General features: G+C 45.2%; 3 protein-coding genes across 3 annotated transcripts; 1 reads left to right on the top strand and 2 right to left on the bottom strand.

Annotated features, from left to right (window-relative positions):
• The first annotated feature begins 3959 nt into the window (after nt 1-3959).
• On the top strand, nt 3960-7797 carry LOC149374018 (uncharacterized). The gene is made up of 5 exons (XM_089595051.1): nt 3960-4409; nt 4461-5264; nt 5343-6362; nt 6435-6812; nt 6871-7797. The coding sequence occupies exons 1-5, from the start codon at nt 3960-3962 to the stop codon at nt 7795-7797; spliced, it is 3579 nt and encodes a 1192-aa protein (XP_089451177.1).
• A 2273-nt stretch (nt 7798-10070) lies between these two features.
• On the bottom strand, nt 10071-10604 carry LOC149374019 (uncharacterized). The gene has a single exon (XM_089595052.1). It carries the CDS (start codon nt 10602-10604, stop codon nt 10071-10073), a length of 534 nt encoding a protein of 177 aa, XP_089451178.1.
• A 116-nt stretch (nt 10605-10720) lies between these two features.
• LOC149374020 (uncharacterized) lies at nt 10721-12232 on the bottom strand. The gene is made up of 3 exons (XM_089595053.1): nt 11793-12232; nt 10991-11336; nt 10721-10864 (listed from the first exon to the last, which is right to left on the bottom strand). Exons 1-3 carry the CDS (start codon nt 12230-12232, stop codon nt 10721-10723), a joined length of 930 nt encoding a protein of 309 aa, XP_089451179.1.
• Nucleotides 12233-15034: the final 2802 nt, after the last annotated feature.

Consider the following 15034-nt stretch of genomic DNA (forward strand, 5'->3'; position numbering starts at 1 on the left):
TTTTAAACTTGTAACTTTATTATCTCAAAAACCAATAAGGTAAGAATATTTTTTTATAACGTATTCCGAAGAAAAATTTAATATATAACATACATTTTTTTTAAGGAAACCGAAGTTAAAAAGTGGTGGGTGATAGACTACCTTAAGTTATGCGCAAATTAGAAAAGGGAAATATCGATTTTCTGTGAAAAATCGACTATAAATTAGTACAACATAATTATTGACACCTAAAATCAAACATGCATTCTTTTTTAACAATGAGTAAGAGGTACATCATGTTCTAGCCAAGTAGAGTTAAATGTTATTGATAAAGTTATAAACAAATTAAATAGGCAAAACATCGACTGCAACTCAGCCCAGCATACTGCAAGACACGTATAATGTAACATAAATATTATTTTATTAATAAGTCATGGTCACATATTTTCGTGAATGTAAGTAAAAAATTATTACAAATGTTATAAACAAATTATATAGGCTGAATATCGATTTTTTATAAAAAAATTGATAGTGACTTGACTTAGCACGATCCCAGACACTTGGAATTAAACATACATCCTCCTTAATTAATGGGTCATCCACACATATTATTGTCAACACAAGTGGAAAGTTATTACAAAAATAATAAGCAAACAAAGTAGGTTAAGTATCTATAGTCTATAAAAAATTGACTATCACGTAAACGTAAAATTGACACGTAAAATTTAACATGCATACTCCTCAATTGATATAACAGAGGTACATGCTATTTCTTACACGGGTAATAAGTTATTAAAAAGGTTATGAATTTAGCACAACATCATTGCGGACCCTACTGAAAATATTCAGGTGACTTGTCATGTTATTTGTCAGGTGACATGTCCGGTGAAAAGTCGTGCCAACTTACCACATAGAAGTGTTATGTTGAATTGTCATGTAAATTTTTATAAGCTAGATTTTCGGTGATTTAAAAATAAAAAAGTATAACTTGTACTTTTAACTGCTTAAAAGCCCCCAACGGAAAAAGTTAGTGTGAAAAAACGTAGCAAACCGTAACTTTCTGTGATGTAATGTACAGTTTGGTTAGATTTCGGACCACAGTTACAGTTTGTTACGTTTTGTTACGTTTGATTGTAGTTAACTACAACCCAACACATTGTCTTACGATTCGTTACATTTTATTATAATTCTAAAAAGACACTTGAATCTCGTGAAAGAGCAACTGTAGTAAACTCTAATAAACTGTAAGGAAGTGTTGTCATCTGAATTGTTTTATAACAGCTTACAGTTTTTTGCAGTTTATTACACTTTTTTATATTTTATTATCATTGATAACTTTTTAACACATTTCCTTACATTTTCGAATAAAATTTGCCATAAATGAAAAAAACTTGAGTAACTATTATGAAAAAGTATAAGTGTAACAGCATGTGGTAAATGATATTAAAACGTAAGAAAATGTAAAATAACGTAACACAACATAATAAAGTGTAAGAAACGTCCGAAATCCATGAGACTATTACAGTTCCTTACATTTTCTTACATTTTCTTGCGGGTTACGGCATATTATTACACATGCTCACTTTTTCTAACATTTTGTTACGTTTTCAAATTTCCGCTGGGGGCTGTTAGAATAGCTAAAATAAATAGTAAAAAAAAAAGCATCCCTTAGCTCCAGTAAAGGGATTTGAACCTGGTCCGGAACATTGGTAGTCGAGTGTCTTTATCACTTGGCCAGAATGGATTAGAAACTTGGAACACTATTTACGTCCTTATGAAGTACATCTAAAACTAATGTTTATTTTATCATTTCATGAATAACATTTACCACCTTAGTTACCTAATTGATAATTAACTTTTTGTAAATGTACATTTTACATTGTTTCGTGTCTCTTAATACGTTCGTCAACAGTAAATTTAGTAATTGATTTTACAACTACTTTTCGTTCACGGATTTTATTTAAACTTTACATATACTATTTATCCCAAAAGAAAATCGACTATTTATGAATAAGTAATAAATTTGTTATAATTGCTACAACAAAGATGTGGATTACCTGTTTCTCTTTAATACTGTTATGTGCGTATCGAATATAAGCAAAAAAAAATAATTCTTCACTTATTTGTACAGTACTCAGATAAATTATATAAATTCCTGCAACGTAAGCTTATACATAAAATAAGGTTTTTTCGAAAACTATTAGATTCAAACAAAATTTGGAAAATGTTATCTTATCTAGAATTGGAGATTGTAAAAAGCATTATTTTAAATACATTTCTGCTGTTATTCGACATGCACATTAAAGTATTAAAGAGGAAAAGGTAATCTACAACTTTGTTGTAGCAGTTAAAACAAATTTATAACATTTTTAAAAATAGACTTTTTTCTCTTAGAACGTCGAGTATCTGTGAAGATAAACAAATGATAAAATAAACATTAGTTTCAGATGTACCTCATAAGGACGTAAATTCTATCCCAAGTGTCTAATCCACTCTGGCCAAGTGGGAAAGACACGACTACCAATGGTCCGGACCAGGTCCAAGTCCCTTTACTGGAGCTAAGGGATGCTTTTTTTTTGTTTTTACTGTTTATATTAGCTATTTTAATAGATTTTAAGCAGTTAGAAGTACAAGTTATACTTTTTTATTTTTCAATTGCCGAAGATCTAGCTTATAAAAATCCACATGACACTTTTACGTGACAATTCTACATGACACTTCTATATGATAAAATGGCATGACTTTTTACCTGACAAATAACATGAAAAGTCACCTGAATATTTTCAGTAGAGGGAGTATTTTATAGTACGTTGGTAATGTTCTTGCCAACAAGAGTAAAATGTTAGTACTAAAAATGTAAATAAATTAAATAGGCCAAATATTGATTTTCTGTAAAAAAAGATCGACTGTAACTTGATCCAGCATGATCACAGACCATACGCTAGGTATAATTATCTCAAAAACGTGCGGCTAAAATGTGCAAAAGTGGGGTGAAGAAACCTTATATTACTAAGTTATAATTGAATAAACATCTCATTAGGTAACGTTCACCACGAAAAACCCGATTCTGATATTACTTTCACTTCAAAATCTTTTAATTTTTTAATATTGTTTGGCTCGTTTCCCGCGATCAACGTCCGACAAGATGACGGCACGCGCGCCCTCCTTCGTTCTGCGCACGTACTGCTCCTGCAGAGCTGCCGAGCCGCGCGCGGGCTGACACCTGACACGCTGACGATCGAGGACCCAAGGAAGAAAGAGCTGACGGAGATCAGATCGACTGAAGTGATATAATTGTCTGCAACTCTGTACTAGGCGCTAAGTCCCATACAATAAAGATTTTCAAAACTGAATATTGGTCCTTCGAGTCGGATTCCAAGCGAGTAAGAAACAAACAGCAACCTAGGAGAGCATTCAGCACACAACATAATGTGAGTATACTATTACTGATGTCAAAGTGTTGGTTGTATTAAGCCATCGCGGCCGCCATCGTGCCCGTGGTCCGGCTTGCGTTGCCTGATCATGGCCACGACGAGCATCCGCGTCACAAGTTGAATACAAGGCTGCTACGGCCACCGCATAGCCCGTGGTCCAGCGCTTGTCATACATACGGCCACGGCAGACATGAAGCCGTGTCGCTGGTAGTAGTTATTTCGTCAGTAGCGGCGGCCACATTGCCTTCCTTGCGGGTGTACCTATACCTTGTCATGACTAGAGCAAACGCAATACGGGCGGTTTATCAAGGTTAGCATTTAACCTCTCTTTTTCAATGCGTGATGCACGCAAGCGTCTACGCGCCCGCATGGACATGTGGGTGCGTATGTGCGTGTGTGTGTACATAAGGTGTGAGTCTCTCTCTTTCTCGCTCTCTCTTCTTCTCCCCGTCGTATAACTGCACACATACGTGTTAATTTGTAGAAGTGAGGACAAAGCCAGGCTCGGCCCGACGGCAATAGCAGCTTCGTGCAACCGTCCAGCTCATGATTGCTCTTTCAGGTCCGACAAAGGCTGGGCTAACCTATTTGGCGCCCAATGCGCTCTGGCAGACGTCATCGCTCGTTTCGCGATGGCCGTCACGCAAAACTGAGCCCTCGGCCTGGACCACCGGCCTCGTCGAAGTGAGGCTTGAGTTGCTGGATGGCTACTGGAGCGACTTTCAGGCCAATCATCTGAGGCTCATCGAGACGCGTCCTCCCGAAAAGCAGGAGTCACTAACCCAAATGTACTCGACATCGGAGGCTGAGTATATAGAGTCACGCGCCCACCTCTACAACGCGAGGAGCACCCTCGCACCACCCCCTGGCAACAGTGGAGCGGGCCCCGGGCGCGCTACATCGAGTTGTGGACCCCGCCTGCCCCGAATTAGTATTCCCGCCTTCTCCGGGAAAAGAGAAGACTGGGAGAGCTTCCGGGATCTCTTTCGAGCGCTAGTGCATGACGATCAATAGCTCACCGATGTCGAGCGACTGTTTTACTTAAAGTCTCTCGTGGAGGGAGATGCCAAAACAGCCCTCGACGCGATCCAGATCGTGGGTGCCAACTACTCGACCGCTTGGGCCGCGCTCGAGGCACGGTTTGAACACCGCCGTCTCTTAGTACACGACCATCTAACGGCGCTACGCAACATCAGGCCTTTAAGGGACGAGTTGGCCAGAGGTCTGCGGAGCCTTCTTGATACGCTGGGTCGCCACCGGGACCAGTTGCAAACTTTGGGCCGTCCTGTCCTCCAGTGGGATGACTGGCTGATCTCTTGTGCCATGACCGGCATGGACCCAACTACCCGGCGTAGCTGGGAGGACGAGCTCGAGCGGCTCGAGGGCGCCGACGCAAGGGTTGGAATTGATACTGCGACTTTCGCCGCCATGACGAACTTCCTTCACCGACAGTGCCGCGCTCTCAGCTCAATTGAGGCATCTCGCCCAGCGCGGCCAGCGAGCACGCCCAGCATCCGTCCACCAGCTTCATCATCTTCTGGGCAGCATTATTGCTCCCTCGCAACCAGCGCAGCTCTACCTCCGTGCCCACCCTGCAGCGAAACCCATTATCTGGGGCACTGCGCTCGATTCCAATGCCTCAACGCGCACGCTCAGAGAGACCTGGTCTACCAAGCCCGACTATGTTTTAATTGCCTCCAAACGGGCCACCTGTTGAAGTTCTGCCCCTCCCGATCTGTTTGTCAGCACTGCCGAGAACAGCACCACAGCCTGCTTCACGACAGCAGCCGTCAACGGCCATCGGACCCATCTGACGGTCTGCCATCACCAAAACGGCCGAAGGCCGACCCCGTCGGTGCAACCCGTGCCGACGACCTGGGCCCGTCGCCTTCTTCCTGACTCGCCGTGCTACCGACCGCTCTCGTTCAGCTGAGTGGGCCGTCCGGCCGGCGCGCGACAGTCCGAGCCCTCCTCGATGCGTGCTTCGAGGTCACGATCGTCTCTGCGAATCTGGCGCGACGGCTCAACGCCACGCTGGAGCACACCAGTGCGAGCATTTCTGGAGTAGGAGGTGAGTCGGTCGTCCGCTCGAGAATTCGGGCCCATCTGCACATCGACCCGGGCAGAGATGCGCCGCCGATCACCTTGGCGGCACTCTGCTTACCTCAACTCGGGCTTGTATCGCCGTCCGCTCCTCTGCACCCATCCGTGGCCGAGCAGTGGCTTGATCTTCAGCCTCTGGCTGACCCCGCATTCGGTACACCTAGTCGTGTGGACCTGCTCCTCGGTGCCGACGTCTACAGCCACATATTGAGGGCGGAATCCGTTCAGCGGGGCGACATTATCGGTCAGCACACGATCTTCGGCTGGACCCTCGTCGGCCGTGCTCCTGGCCTGCAGCCGGCAGCTTTTACTGTTGGCTCAACACTGCACATGGACGGAGCACCGTCTTGGCATCGCGAGCTGGCTGCGCTGCTGCAGCGCTTTTGGGAGCTCGAGGAAGTACCGCAAGTCAGCCGCCGCGCTCCAGAGGACATTGAGTGCGAGTGCATCTTCCTCGATCACCATCGTGCTTCGGATGGCCGCTATGTCGTTCGTCTGCCATTGAAGAGCGACAGTGCGCGGCTGCTTGGCAACAGTCTGCAGAGTGCCACGGCCGCCCTTCACTCGTTGCATCGTCGCCTCCAGCGGACCCCAGCGATAGGTGCTGAGTATGTGCAATTTATGGCAGAGTATATCGCTCTGGGCCACATGAGGCCACTGCCTGACGATCTGCGCACGGCATCGCCCCGACCAGTGCACTATATCCAACATCACGGCATCTGGCAGAGCAGCGATAAGGGCCACAGGCTTCACGTCGTGTTCAACGCCTCGAAACCGACATCGAGCCGCTACAGCCTAAACGACGTCCTCTTCGCGGGCCCTAGGCTGCAGACCGCGCTCCCCAGCGTGCTCCTACGCTGGCTACGACATTGAATCGCCTTCTGCAGCGATGTCCGCATGATGTTTCGTCAGATCTAGATTGACAAGCATGACGTCGACCTACAGCGTATCTTGTGGAGCCCTGATCCAAACCAACCGCCCACGCACTACCAGCTGTTAACAGTCACCTACGGCGCTTCGTGCTCACCGTACCTCTCCTTGCGTACTGTGCAGCAGCTGTGTGAGGACGAAGGACACCGTTGGCCTGAGGCAGTTCCCGTGGTGATGAACGACCGCTACGTCGACGACATACTCTCCGGTGCCGACGACATCGCCACGGCTCGACATATTCGTGACCAGCTAATCGAACTTCTGCAAGCCGGCGGGTTTCCTCTGCGCAAGTGGGTAGCCACGCAAATTGTGCTGCACTGGGTTCTTTCCGATCAGCCAACCAACAACGCCCTCGTCGACAACTACGTAGCCCAGACACAGGACACGCTACCCCTCGAGCGCTTGGCGGTACGTGCCGTCGCAGTCCAATCCAGCCGACGCGGCCACTCGAAGCGCGGACATGTCCGGTCTCAGACAACAACTCCTGTGGTGGGACGGTCCGCCGTGGCTCGCCGACAACGACCGAGCCTGGCCCCAGGAAGCACTTCAAGAGGTGACACCCCTGCCGTTGGCCTGCTACGCCACCCGTCTGGCTGAGCCGAGCATATTTGAACGATATTCCAAGCTTCACACTCTACTCGTCGTTCTCGTGCGCACTCGTCGGTGTGTCCGGCGCCAGTTGCGTTGCCCACCTGTCCTGCCGGTGCTCTCACCACTGACCCCCACCGAGCTTCAAGATGCCTTCCTGGCCTGCGTCCGTTTGAGCCAATCGGAAACGTTCGGCGAAGAGCGCGCGCGTTTGCAGAACGGCGAGCGATTGCCAAAAGGGAACCCTTTGACTTCTCTTGCGGCTTTCTTCGACACCAACGGCGTTCTGCGCGTCGGCGGGCGGCTGGGTTTCTCCTCGCTACCTTACGAAGAGCGGCATCCACCGATCCTTAGCGGAGCCTCATCGCTCGCCTTGCTGGTCCTTTCTTGGGCCCATACTCGAGCTCTTCACGGCGGATACAGGGTCACTAGCGCCTACGCGGCCAAGCGTGCATGGATTCTCGGTGGCCCACGCAGAATCAAGGCTCAATTGCGGCGGTGCGCCGTATGCTCCCGACTCCAGGCTCGCTCCGCGACCCAGATGATGGCCCCCTTACCAGCTTCACGAGTCACACCTTCCTGCGCTTTTGGCCGCACGGGTGTCGACTACACCGGGACTTTTTCAGTACTGGCGTCAAAAGGACGAGGCATACACACTACGAAGGGTTACATCGCCGTCTTCGTGTGCATGACGACAAAGGCCCTACACCTCGAGCTCGTCGGTGATCTCTCCAAAGCCGCCTTCCTGGGCGCTCTTGCTTAGTTCACCGGTCGTCGCGGTCGACCCTCTGAACTCTGGAGCGACAATGCCACTTGTTTTCGCCGCGCTGATCTGGAGCTGCGCGAAGCGTTACGAATTGCGGAGATCGACTGGAACTTCGTTGCCGGCTCTCTCGCTTCGCAAGGTATCATTTGGCACTTCATCCCCCCTGGAGCTCCACATTTTGGCGGACTCTGGGAAGCCGCCGTCAAGTCAGTCAAAGGCCACTTTCGACGCGTAATGGGCTCCCGTCACCTGACCTACGAGGAATTCTCCACCGTACTAGTTGGGATTGAGATGGTGCTGAACGGAAGGCCCTTGACACCGCTCTCCAGCGACCCTTCCGACCTCGAGGTACTTACACCAGGCCACTTCCTTGTTGGAGCCCCACTCGATTCCATCATCCAGCCCAGGCCTCCCACTGAGAACTTGAACGCTCTCTCACATTGGGACCTCGTGAGAGCCATTCGGGCTCAGTTCTGGTCACGCTGGAGCCGAGAGTACCTTAATACACTCCAGCAGAGGCCGAAGTGGACCGTTGCTCGCCGAAGTTTTGCCGTCGGTGACTTCGTCATCCTACTGGACGCCACCCTCCTCCAATCGAGCGGTCGTTGGCCGCTAGGTCACATCATTCGCGCCCAGCCTGGTCCTAATGGATTGGTGCGCGCGGTCACCGTGAAGACAACGACTGGCGACTACGTGCGACCGGTTGTCAAACTGGCTCTGCTTCCCGTAGCGAACGCCGGTCCACCAACGCCACCCCCTGATGGTCAAGAAGGCCGACCCGCCTTGGTGGGCGGCGACTAGTGTAGTATGTCGCTCCAGGAGCGATGCGGGCGGATTGTTCGCCTCGTCTCCCGCGATCAACGTCCGACAAGATGACGGCACGCGCGCCCTCCTTCGTTCTGCGCGCGTCCAGCTCCTGCGGAGCTGCCGAGCCGCACGCGGGCTGATTCGCTGACGATCGAGGACCCAAGGAAGAAACAGCTGAGGGAGATCAGATCGACTAAAGTAATATCATTGTCTGCAACTCTGTACTAGGCGCTAAGTCACATACAATAAAGATTTTCAAAAGATATCATATTAACAAAACAAAGTGGAAATTTTCACCCTAAAGTAGTGCTGTCGGCTGTAGTTACCTAGCGTATAAAATTGACATTACACTCTTAAACTGATGAGTTAAAGGCACATTTTATCGTAAACATGGGTAATGTAAATAGGTGAAATATAAATTTCCTGTGAAAAATGAGCTATAACTCAACCCAGGATGTTTAATTTATGGCGCATACTAACACAAGTTAAACGCTATTAAAAGAGTTTTTATTAAGTTAAATAGGGAAAATATTAATTTTATGTAAATAGTCGCCTACAGTTAGATCCTAGACACTTGAAATAAAACGTAAAAGCACTATAACTCGTAAATTATTGTTAGATATTACTGTAAACACAGGTAAAAAATTATTTAAAAAGTTATAGACACATAAAACAAACAAAATATCGATTTTCTGTCAAAATTGGCTGTAACTCAGCCAAGCATGAATCCAAACCCATAAAATTGAGCATACATACTCTTTTATTAATAAGTTATCGTTATATGCCATAGCAAACAACAATAGAAAAATATTTAAAAAGTAATAAGCAAATTAAATAGAGGAAACATCAATTTTCTGTGAAAAATCGACTATAACTAGGCCCAGCATATCCCTAGACATTGAAAATTCAATATAAATACTCTTTGATTAATAAGTCATGGACCCATTTTATTTTGAATACAAGTGGAAACTTATAACTGTGGTTAAAGACAAATTACATACATAAATTATCGATTTCCTGTGGAAAATAGTAGTCATAGTGGGAGTGGTAATGGTAGTGGTAGTGGTAGTGGTAACGGTAGTTGTAGTAGTAGTAGTAGTTTTTTTTTTTTTTTTTTTTTTGTGGAGGGAGGGGAAATGCATGGAGGCACACTGCAGGGACAGCGATAGTGTGTGACTCGGTGGATTTTTTTTATTAGACCACCCATACCCACTAAACCCCCCCCATGCCGCGTGGCTTTAGTTTCACCCTGGAACAGTGTTAGCATACTTCAGGGTGGAGCCACCAGGGAGACCATCGCGTCTCACAGAATTGACGAGTAAGTTCGCCACCAGTTGCTAGAGGTTCAAATCCTCTCAAGTCCTGAAAAGGACTCGGAGTACCTGAGGACTGGCACCTATGTTTAGTGCTTCTTTGTAGGCTGTTTTCTAACCTTTCAGCATTGATCTTTTTTGCCAGCCTACTCAGGGACCCCTGCTCCCTGCGCGGCAGCTCTCTCCTTTTTTCTTACGCCGAATGACAGACGCGACAAAGCCATCCACTGCCCTCCATCCCTCTTCGATGCTTAGCATCTCAGAGATAATGGTTTCGGGAGCGGGTGCTACGCCCAGCTTTTCCATCAGCTGCTGGTGCTCACGGTAACATTTCTCACATACAAAAAACGTATGTTCGACGGTATCATCCAACGAAGGGCAGTAAGTGCATCTGGGTGATGCTATCACCACCATGCGATGGAGATAGGCATTAAACTGGCCATGCCCGGAGAGGAACTGCATGAGATAGTAATTAACCTCTCCATGTCCTCTCTCCACCCATGGCCGTAAGTGCAGGATCAACCGATGCGTCCACCTACCCGCACCAGACCGACTCCACTCCTGTTGCCACGTCATCAACGTTTTCTCCCGTCTATCACAATCACTTTCGTCGCCGGGGCCCAGGAACTTCCTTCGCCGCTCCAACGCTAGCAACACGACGGGAATCGTTTGTGCTATTACCATAACGGCAGCGGAGAATACTGTGCGATGTGCGCACGCGATCCTCAGCGATCCGATGCGCTGCACCGAAGCTAGGCGCTCCCGGAAATATCTTCTTGCTAGCGCGGGTTTGCCCACACCTACACGTCGTACAGCAGGATCGAGTTGGAGACCGACGCAAGAAGACGTCTTTTAGCTTCCCACGGGCCCCCAACGTTTGGCATTAACCGTGAAAGCGCCCCAGAAATCCTCGCGGCTTTGTCGGCTGCTCTCCTGATGTGCTCCTAGAAGGTGAGCCGTGAATCGATCCACACTCTTAGGTAGCGCACTACCGGACTCGCGCAGATCACCTCACCCGTCACGTTTAGGCGGAAGTTTCCCCCGAACTATCTCTGCCTGGTGAGAATGACCATCTCCGTCTTTTCAATCGCCAGCTCGAAACCGTGATCTCGAAGCCACTCTGACACTATCGCGACCGCCCACCGTATTTTGCGCTCGGCCTCCTCCCGGGATCTCGCTATGATGTGTAGTGCTATGTCATCAGCAAAGCCCATTAGCTTGACCCCTGGAGGCATTTCAAGGGACAATAGTTCATTATAGACTAGGTTCCAGAGGTCAGGTCCAAGGGCAGATCCCTGCGCGACCCCCGACGTCAGACGCCTTTCTCTTGGTCCATCTTTAGTATCGTACCGTAGTACTCGTTCATGAAGATAACTGTCCAGGATCTTTTTCAGGTAGACCGGTACATTTTGGCGCCTTCATGCCCTTATTGTGTCAGACCATTTTGCCGAGTTAAAAAAATTCTCGACATCGAGGGTCGCCAGAACACAGACGCTTCTCGTCTTATGAGAGGGTTTCCATGCCTCCTTCATCGACTCAAGAACCTCAAACACAGCCATAATCGTCGAACGCCCCTTTCGGAACCTATACTGATTTTTCGAGAGACTGACTTCTCCTTTTAAGCGAGTTCTTATCAGCCTCTTAAGTATTTTTCCACAATTGTCCAACATACCTAAGGGTGGGAATGACGACGGGACCTGGAGGGATGATTTGCCCTTGTCCAAAAGAACAAGCCTTTGGATCTTCCAACGCTCGCTAAACAGTCCAGCGCATAGGCAAGCATTGAACATGTCCAGCGAAACGTTCGGTTTCTCCACAGCTATGACCTTAAGGACTTCGGACGGCACCCCGTCCGGGCCAGGGGCCTTTTACCCCAGCGGCTCCGATGCCACCGATCTCAATTCATCAAGGGTAAAGAGAGGCACTTGGCCTGTATTAATGTCCTCCCGCCTCTTATCAGGATGCTCCGGAAAGAGGTAGGAGACCACCCTCTCCAAGATGGAAGGTTCTATCGGCGGCGTCAGGTCAGAGCCGCGTAGTTTTTTTAACGCGATCCGGGAGCCCATGCACCAGGTATCTTTGTCCACCTCAGCGATGTTTGCGCCAGCATCTCGGTTCTTGCTCACCTTGATCGCCCTCACCAAGGCTATTTTCGCGTTCCTGTACGCGGCAACAGCTACCTCGACATCTTCGCGAGTTCTGTGTCGCTGTGCAAGACGTCGTAGGTGCTGCGCCTCCCTGCGCAAGTTTGCAATTTCTTCGGTCCACCAGTAGCACGAACGTCGACCCTTTCCGGCAAACTTTTTGGGCATACACGCATCGCACTATTCCTTGACTCGTCTCATAGTGCCGTTCACAAGTGCTTCGACCTCTGCTGTATTTGTGATTTTGCTCAAATTAACAGGAGGGGGCGCACTTACCATGGCTTTCTGCAACAAGTCTCGATTAAGTTTTGCCACATTCTACCCAGTAACACGCCTTCGGATTAATTCTCACGAGCTTTCTCCACAGTTCTCGTTTAACACAAAGCTGACGTACTGGTGATAACTAGCAGTGTAGTCCTCCAGGACTTGCCAGTCAGACACCCACGCCGCCATTTGAGACGACACCAGCGTAAGGTCGATGATCGTGCCCTGGTTACCCGGCCGCCTGAACGTTGCTGAACTACCAGAGTTAATGTTACAAAGAATACAGTATTGGTTATTGTATCAAATGTTACTGGAGTAATCATTATTTTGAAATTAGTCTAGTGTAATTTATTACGTTGACTCTAGGTATTGAGGCTCCGCTCACAGCAAATGTAGTATTAGTTATAAAAACTCAAGAATAATATCCATGATATTCTATAACCCTAGCACTTATGATTCACATTTATGTGGAAAAAAACTCGTCAACTGTTTTCGAGGAAGAGTTTAGCTTTTACCACGGACAAAATAAAAGTATATCATATTTACCAAATTCGTAGAAGGTACTAATATTAATCTCCGGTTTGTTGATTCCTCCAAATTTATGGCCTTATCTCTCGATAAATTATCATCATACTTATACTTACTAAAAATACTAAAAACAGTATTTTTCAATGATGATCAATATACAATAGTGTAGTTATACTTACTAAAAAAAAAGGTATCTCAAAAAGTTTAGGGAGTTTAAAAAAAAAAAAACCAGATAGAAGGCTTCCACAATTTAAGCGTTGAAAAACATATCCACGATGTACGGAAACCAAGTGATTAGTTATCAAAAAATCATGATTTTTTGCTGTAATTATTTATTCATGCAAAAAGTTATGGTACGATTACAATTGGTAACGTCTCATTTTTTTTTGTCTTGACAAGCCCTGCAAGGCAATATCATTTGTATTTACGACTTTTTTTTTCTTTTCCCCTTTTTGTGCAAAAAAGTGGTTTTTGACACCTTAACGATTTTTTTCGACAAGTTTGTAGCAACAAACCGATTTTGTCCAAATTATTTTTCTCGTATTCTCACGATTTTTCTCCTATTCATCATGTTGAAAAATCGTACTACCCCACGATTAAAAAAAATTAATTAGTTTTCGCTCCCATCCCTGTACTAGAAGTGCACTAGTCTTTAAATATAAGTTAGAATACTGTCCAAGAGTATAAATGTAAAAAGTATTCTAGATGTTTTTGCATTCTCCTACTTTTCATCAGTTACATGGATTTTGTGTGAGCTGCTGTAAACACTTTTTTTGATGAAAGTTTATTTTTTACAAATGTTTGAAAGACAAAGTAAAATCTTATGGATAGATACCTTTTCTTTTTAGTAAGTATAACTACACTATTGTATATTGATCATCATTGAAAAATACTGTTTTTAGTATTTTTAGTAAGTATAAGTATGATGATAATTTATCGAGAGATAAGGCCATAAATTTGGAGGAATCAACAAACCGGAGATTAATATTAGTACCTTCTACGAATTTCGTAAATATGATATACTTTTATTTTGTCCGTGGTAAAAGCTAAACTCTTCCTCGAAAACAGTTGACGAGTTTTTTTCCACATAAATGTGAATCATAAGTGCTAGGGTTATAGAATATCATGGATATTATTCTTGAGTTTTTATAACTAATACTACATTTGCTGTGAGCGGAGCCTCAATACCTAGAGTCAACGTAATAAATTACACTAGACTGATTTCAAAATAACGATTACTCCAGTAACATTTGATACAATAACCAATACTGTATTCTTTGTAACATTAATAGGCACTCTTAATAGGTTCCAGTAAATATTAGAAGTCTATATTGTGTGTAAAATTTTTAAATTTAAGTATATGCTTATTATCTTTCTATTGGGTTACGTAATTTTACAACACAGCATGTTGATAGTGTTAATTGTTTGCGTATTAAGCGAGATAAATTTTTGATCAAAATATAGTGATATTAATACTTCACATAAATAAAAGATTTCCATGCTTTTTTTTGTTTGCAGTCAAGTGACTAGGAAGAACAACATAAGTATTGCTTTTTTTTTTTAATGTAAATTAACTGAAAATTTTTTCAATAGGATTTAGTTTGCTAATGTTTACAACCAATTTCAAAACTGAGTGCACAGACCAGCCAGATTATTTATTTTGAAAATCATTTATACTTTTCTCAATTGATTGTCGCACGTTTACATCAAAGCACTGATTCAAGTCAGCCGATATGTGAATAGCCTGCGATTTTGTATTGAAGTATTTTAAATCTATATCCTCAACATTGTCTTTCACTACTACATATTCAGCCGTCAACATACTGTTTTCTTTAAATTCTAAATGTTCCTTAAGAGATACTTTTAATTCGTTTAGCATCCTAAAGAAACTTTTTTGGATCTAAATGTTTGGAATTCACTATTAAAGCTGTAGTGATGCGATTTTTAAATGCGCAATTCGTATTATTACGACCTACCAGTATATCATTTTCAACATCTGGAGCCGCTCTTTATATACCTTTACCTTGAATGCATGCGGTATATGAATTTCTTTACGTCTTGACTTCCGTTAAAACTTCTTTTATGTACAAAATCTTCAGGTTCATTTTCAAATGCACTAAAAGCTGCCTGTACTTGATGTTTACTATCTGACACAAAAACTTTTGATTTATTGGTAAA

The sequence above is a fragment of the Copidosoma floridanum genome, unplaced genomic scaffold (genome assembly GCF_036245765.1).
Source record: "Copidosoma floridanum isolate Cflo_tuat_1 unplaced genomic scaffold, Cflo_Japanese_pri ptg000024l, whole genome shotgun sequence".
NCBI lineage: Eukaryota > Metazoa > Arthropoda > Insecta > Hymenoptera > Encyrtidae > Copidosoma > Copidosoma floridanum.

Coding starts and splice junctions, on each gene's coding strand:
- LOC149374020 (XM_089595053.1), bottom strand. CDS start 12,232: ATGCCCAAAAAGTTTGCCGGAAAGGGTCGACGTTCGTGCTACTGGTGG. Junction 11,337..11,792: donor GTGGCATCGGAGCCGCTGGG/GTAAAAGGCCCC, acceptor AAGGGCATGAAG/GCGCCAAAATGTACCGGTCT. Junction 10,865..10,990: donor CGATTGAAAAGACGGAGATG/GTCATTCTCACC, acceptor CTCACCTTCTAG/GAGCACATCAGGAGAGCAGC.
- LOC149374019 (XM_089595052.1), bottom strand. CDS start 10,604: ATGGTAATAGCACAAACGATTCCCGTCGTGTTGCTAGCGTTGGAGCGG.
- LOC149374018 (XM_089595051.1), top strand. CDS start 3,960: ATGATTGCTCTTTCAGGTCCGACAAAGGCTGGGCTAACCTATTTGGCG. Junction 4,410..4,460: donor GGGATCTCTTTCGAGCGCTA/GTGCATGACGAT, acceptor TTTTACTTAAAG/TCTCTCGTGGAGGGAGATGC. Junction 6,813..6,870: donor ACGCCCTCGTCGACAACTAC/GTAGCCCAGACA, acceptor GTGCCGTCGCAG/TCCAATCCAGCCGACGCGGC.